Source organism: Symphalangus syndactylus, chromosome 23 (assembly GCF_028878055.3).
Source record: "Symphalangus syndactylus isolate Jambi chromosome 23, NHGRI_mSymSyn1-v2.1_pri, whole genome shotgun sequence".
Taxonomy (NCBI): Eukaryota; Metazoa; Chordata; class Mammalia; order Primates; family Hylobatidae; genus Symphalangus; species Symphalangus syndactylus.
The window spans coordinates 40,487,197-40,492,702 of NC_072445.2; the positions used below are offsets into that span (position 1 = coordinate 40,487,197).

General features: G+C 54.1%; 2 protein-coding genes and 1 long non-coding RNA gene across 4 annotated transcripts; 1 reads left to right on the plus strand and 2 right to left on the minus strand.

The window, feature by feature from the left end:
• Window positions 1-1,558: 1,558 nt before the first annotated feature.
• LOC129473148 (DNA-directed RNA polymerases I, II, and III subunit RPABC5-like) lies at window positions 1,559-3,100 on the minus strand. Its single transcript, XM_055263394.2, has 2 exons — window positions 3,087-3,100; window positions 1,559-1,745 (listed from the first exon to the last, which is right to left on the minus strand). The coding sequence occupies exons 1-2, from the start codon at window positions 3,098-3,100 to the stop codon at window positions 1,559-1,561; spliced, it is 201 nt and encodes a 66-aa protein (XP_055119369.2).
• A 515-nt stretch (window positions 3,101-3,615) lies between these two features.
• On the plus strand, window positions 3,616-5,270 carry PSORS1C2 (psoriasis susceptibility 1 candidate 2). Its single transcript, XM_055263231.2, has 2 exons — window positions 3,616-3,824; window positions 4,498-5,270. The coding sequence occupies exons 1-2, from the start codon at window positions 3,770-3,772 to the stop codon at window positions 4,851-4,853; spliced, it is 411 nt and encodes a 136-aa protein (XP_055119206.1). The 5' UTR covers window positions 3,616-3,769; the 3' UTR covers window positions 4,854-5,270.
• LOC134735710 (uncharacterized) lies at window positions 3,957-5,178 on the minus strand. 2 transcript variants are annotated; one of them, XR_010119093.1, is made up of 3 exons: window positions 5,123-5,178; window positions 4,344-4,434; window positions 3,957-4,148 (listed from the first exon to the last, which is right to left on the minus strand). It is a non-coding gene; the product is annotated as an uncharacterized lncRNA (long non-coding RNA). The 2 variants fall into 2 exon arrangements; XR_010119092.1 differs by having other exon boundaries at window positions 3,958-4,148; window positions 4,340-4,434.
• Window positions 5,271-5,506: the final 236 nt, after the last annotated feature.

Here is a 5,506-nt window from a genome sequence, read left to right on the forward strand (position 1 = left end):
GCCATTGTTTGGAAATGCTGTTTCTGGGAATCTGTGGGAATTCTCCCTGCAGCTATCTCTCTTGGAGATGTGAGAAGTGGTCCCACCCATAGCTCTCTCTATGGGTGGCACCTTTTCAAATCCTTTTCCTAAGCAGCTTTGGAAATGTTTGGGAAGCTCCTGCTTTTCTTTATTCTCAATTTTTGTTTTAAAACTCTTCTTCTGGAAGATGATAAATGCCAGGAGTGGGGAAGATGAAACATTCACTCATTCAACAGGAATGTCAGAGCCGGGCACTGTATTAGCCTGGGGGCCGCCTGGGCCCTGAAAGCCTGCATCTTAGTGGGAGAGAGGGCAGACAGGACCTAAACAGATGAACAAGATCATTTCAAATAAGTGCTTGAAGAGAAAGTACAGTACAATGATGTGATAGAAACTGACTCTGGGGAGAGGCCTCTGAGCAGGGGACCTTGTGCTGAGGCCTGCCTGAAGTGGGCTCCTGTGGAGGCCAGGAGGGCTCTGTAGAGAATGGTCAAGGATGCTGCTGCGAGGCCAAGATGTGGCCAAGTTTGGATTTTACTGAAAGTCAATAGAAAGCCATTGGAGTACTTCTTTAAGAACGGGGAAGAAGGCCAGGTGTGGTGGCTCATGCCTGTAATCCTAATGCTTTGGGAGGCTGAGGCAGGCGGATCACCTGAGTTCAGGAGTTTGAGACCAGCCTGGGCAACGTGGTGAAACTTCATCTCTACTAAAATACAAAAAATTAGCCGGGCATGGCGGTGTGCGCCTGTAGTCCCAGCTACTCAGGAGGCTGACACAGGAGAATTGCTTGAACACGGGAGGCAGAGGTTGCAGTGAGCCGGGATCATGCCACTGCACTCCAGCCTGGGTGACAGAGCGAGACTCAGTCTCAAAAAAAGAAAAAAAAAAACAGGGAAGGGGGCCAGGTGCTGTGGCTCCCGCCTGTAATCCCAGCACTTTTTTTTTTTTTTTTTTTTTTTTTTTGAGATAGTTTTGCTCTTGTTGCCAGGCTGGAGTGCAGTGGCACAATCTCAGCTCACTGCAACCTCCACCTCCCAGGTTCAAGCAATTCTCCTGCCTCAGCCTCCGGAGTAGCTGAATCCCAACACTCTTTTGGGAGGCCGAGGTGAACGGATCGCTTGAGCCCAGGAGTTCGAGACCAGCCAACATCGGGAGACTCCATCTATATAAAAAATAGAAAACATTGGAGGGCATGGTGGCGTGCACCCATGGTCCTAGTTACTCCAGAGGCTGAGTTGGGAGGATTGTTTGAGCCCAAGAGGTTGAGGCTGCAATGAGCTGTGATCGCACCACTGCACCCCAGCCTAAGAGAGCGAGAACCTGTCCTCGCTCCCCAAACAAAGGGAAGATGCAACATGATTTGGTGTACATTTTTTTTCCTGAGGGACTTACTGGATGGTCCCTTCCAGAATGAGGTACACATCCACGCACTGTGGTCAGCGATTGCTCCTGGCATCCCGACATCTCAGTTTAGTGAACTCAGGGTAAGACAGTGACTGCCCATGGTCAGCGCGGCAGGTGGGTGGGTCTAGCGAGGTCACTTCCCCAGGAGGGCATAATTGAACAGCTTCCGGATCAGGTCCACGTGGGCCAGCAGCAGGTAGCGGCTGTAGCACTTCAGACCCAGGGCATCCCCATCAGTGTACTTGGCCTGCAGCAGCCCCAGGTAGGCCTCCCACATGTTGCCCACAGTCTTGCTGCAGGTGAAGCAGCGCACACAACTCCTGAGCTCAAGTGGTCCTCCTGTGTCAGCCTCCCAAAGTGCTGGCATGAGCCACTACGCCTGGCCTGATATATATATATATATATATATATATATATATTTTTTTTTTTTTTTTTTTTTGAGACGGAGTCTCACTCTTTCACCCAGGCTGGAGTGCAGTGGCGCGATCTTGGCTCACTGCAGGCTCCGTCCCCCGGGGTTCACGCCATTCTCCTACCTCAGCCTCCCGCGTAGCTGGGACTACAGGCGCCTGCCACCTCGCCCGGCTAATTTTTTGTATTTTTAGTAGTGATGGGGTTTCACCATGTTAGCCAGGATGGTCTCGATCTCCTGACCTCGTGATCCGCCCGCCTCGGCCTCCCAAAGTGCTGGGATTACAGGCGTGAGCCACCGTGCCCGGCCATTTTTTTTTTTTTTTTTTTTTTTGAGACGGAGTTTCGCTCTTGTTGCCCAGGCTGGAGTGCAATGGCGTGATCTCAGCTCACCGCAACCTCTGCTTCCTGGGTTCACGTGATTCTCCTGCCTCAACCTCTTGAGTAGCTGGGATTACAGGCATGTGCCACCATTCTGGCTAATATTTTTGTATTTTTAGTAGAGACGGGGTTTCTCCATGTTGGTCAGGCTGGTCTTGAACTCCCGACCTCAGGTGATCCGCCCTCCTCGGCCTCCCAAAGTGTTGGGATTACAGGCGCAAGCCACCACGCCAGGCCCGCCTGATGTATATTTTAAGACCGCTTTCGCTGGTGGAGGACAGGCTTTGTGTGAGGGGGAGGGATAAAGAGTGGGAGCAAGAGGGCCAATTAGAAGGGTGTTGGGGAGGCTTGGGGGAGATGGTGGCTCAGGATGATGGGCTGGGTTTGGACAGGGCATGGAGGGGCTTGCAGGTGGATGGACTGTGGATGGTGAAGGAGAGTAACGAAGGTTTCTGCGTGAGCCCTGGAGGGAACAGACGAGATCACGCTATTGCATAGTGTGGTGTCCCTTACTGTGGGGTAGCGGACCAGGAAGGGAACAACCTGGGAGGAATCAAATTTTATTTTGGACACGTTACTTCTGAAAGGCTAATAGATTTCCAGGCAGAAAGGTCATTGAGGGAAACCTTCTAGGGGTCTCTCTGGGAGGCTTAGATCAAGGAGCTGAGACCAAAAGGAGAATGGGAGGGAGGAGGCGAGTATAATAGAGTTGGAGGCGGGGTCCTAGAGGGGGATAGGTGGATTCCTGAGGGAGGAAGAAGGGGCTGAGTTCGCTGGAGCCTGGCAGCTTCTTCTGGAGCCATTGGCAGGGCAGATGTAAACAGCTCTGGGTGGGAAGAGGGAACCAGGATATCCTCCTGTGTCCTTACTTTTCTGCAGTCATCCTGGGTGGCTGCCAGGTGGAATTCCTTGGATGTCATTGCTTGGAGGTCCCCTGCATGCCTGAAGGACACGCTGAGAGCAGGATGCCTGGATCCCATGGGGGAAGGGAAGTGCCCAGGAAAGAACGAAGCCCCAGGGGGAGCTTTCGGTGTGGGGGGTGAGTGGGAGGCTGGGGTTGTAGCCGACATTATCCCAGCTGCATCCCAGGTTTGAAAGGCACCTCCTCCCCCAGCGCAGGCATCCTGCCTCCCAACCCTGTAATTATGGTGCTTCCCAACGCCCAGCGCATGGTTTGCTCCCATTCTTTGGCTTCCAATAGTTGCAAGGGATGAAGGTGGACATCTCTGTGATTACGGAGATGCCAAGTGGGTATTGACAGCTCCAGGGTGTGGATGGAGGTTGTGAAAACCAGGGTGGGGTGACGCAGGGTCTGGGTCATGATAGGGAGAGCGGGCAGCTGGGTACTGGGCTGGAGGATTAAAATAAGGGACGCCACATTCAGGGGTGACACATTAGCCCAGGCCTTCCCAACGGGTTTGACCAGTTCCATTCTGATGGTATTCCTGTACCACTGGGCTGGCCCCTCCTCCCCTCCTCCCCTATAAAGCCTCTTGGGGTTCCCAGGCACCCAGACTCAGCCCACCCCAGCTTTGGGGGCCAGTACATAGCCATGATCCTCAATTGGAAGCTCCTGGGGATCCTGGTCCTTTGCCTGCACACCAGAGGTGAGGTGGGAACAGAGGCAGGGACTGCAGTTTGGGGTGATGAGGGATGGTCAAGATAGGGGAGATGAACTGGACGCATGGGGTTGGGGACAGGAATTCAGGGGATGCAGAAGGTGCATCTGACTCACCAGAAATGGCTTTCTGGACACACTGAGTGGGGGACAGGAGTTCAGGGGTGCAGAAGGTGTGTTTGGCTCTCACCAGAAATGGTTTGCTGGCTCCATGTGGCAAAGTCGGTCAGGATTAATGTGGGGGGACGAGTTTCCTCGGAGCTGGGATCTGTGTTAAGGAGCTGGGGTCCTTGTAAAGCTGGGGTCTGTGTGCCTGGGGGCCAAGGTGTAACCCACTTTGGGTTGCAGGTTGGCCTGAGGACAAAGCCAGTGGGGTACCCCAACCAGGGGTGGTTGGAGCTTATTTGGAGAAGTCTGGTCAGTTTAAAGTGGGTCAAGTGAACGGTTCAGATCCATCAGGGTAGGGGTTCATGCCATTTTAACATCAGTTAAGTATTTACAAACCTACAGAGAGCTCTTTGAGAGTGACTTTTTTGGTCTGTTTGTGGGTCAGTTCAGGCTGCGTCCATCCAGACAGGCTCCTCCTCCTGGGGCTGGGGCTGGGGTGGGGTTGGGGAGAGAAGCCCTCACCACCTCTTACCTTTCTCCTTCCTCCTTTACAGGCATCTCAGGCAGCGAGGACCACCCCTCTCACCCACCCGCAGAGGACCGAGAGGAGGCAGGCTCCCCAACATTGCCTCAGGGCCCCCCAGTCCCCGGTGACCCTTGGCCAGGGGCACCCCCTCTCTTTGAAGATCCTCCGCCTCCCCGCCCCAGTCGTCCCTGGAGAGACCTGCCTGAAACTGGAGTCTGGCCCCCTGAACCGCCGAGAACGGATCCTCCTCAGCCTCCCCGGCCTGATGACCCTTGGCCGGCAGGACCCCAGCCCCCAGAAAACCCCTGGCCTCCTGCCCCTGAGGTGGACCACCGACCTCAGGAGGAGCCAGACCTGGACCCACCCCGGGAAGAGTACAGATAATGGGGTCCCCCCAGCCGTTCTGCTCCCAGGCATCTCCAGGCACCCACGCCCTCTCCACCCTCTGATTCCCCATGAATTCTTCCCAATTTAGCCTGTCTCCTTAAACCTCTTCCTCATTCCTTCGGTTTTATTCTGATCCCGTAAGGTGGTGTTCTCAATATTTCCTGTCCCCTCCTGAGATCCGTACTTAGTCCTCACATCGCCCGTTTTTTCCTCTGACAGCCTAAGCCTACTCTCCTACCTCACCTCCAGGCCTCGGCCCCACCTACCTCCTACCCGGTCTTCCTGCCCGCGGGATCGCTGGGGCAGGGCTGCGGTACTGTGTTCCCTTCTGCCACCTGGTGGCCGGCGGCAGGAACTATCAGTAGACAGCTGTTGCTTCCATGAAACGGAAAAATAAAAATCATGTTTTCTTAATTTTGAATCTAGGCTGCTGCTTTAACTAACATTTAGGGTCTTTTTTATTTATTTTTATTTATTTGTTTTTTCTTTTTTGAGACGAAGTCTCGCTCCGTCGCCCAGGCTGGAGTACAGTGGCTCCATCTCGGCTCACTGCAAGCTCCGCCTCCCGGGTTCACGCCATTCTGCCTCAGCCTCCCGATTAGCTGGGACTACAGGCGCCCGCCACCACGCCCGGCTAATTTTTTGTATTT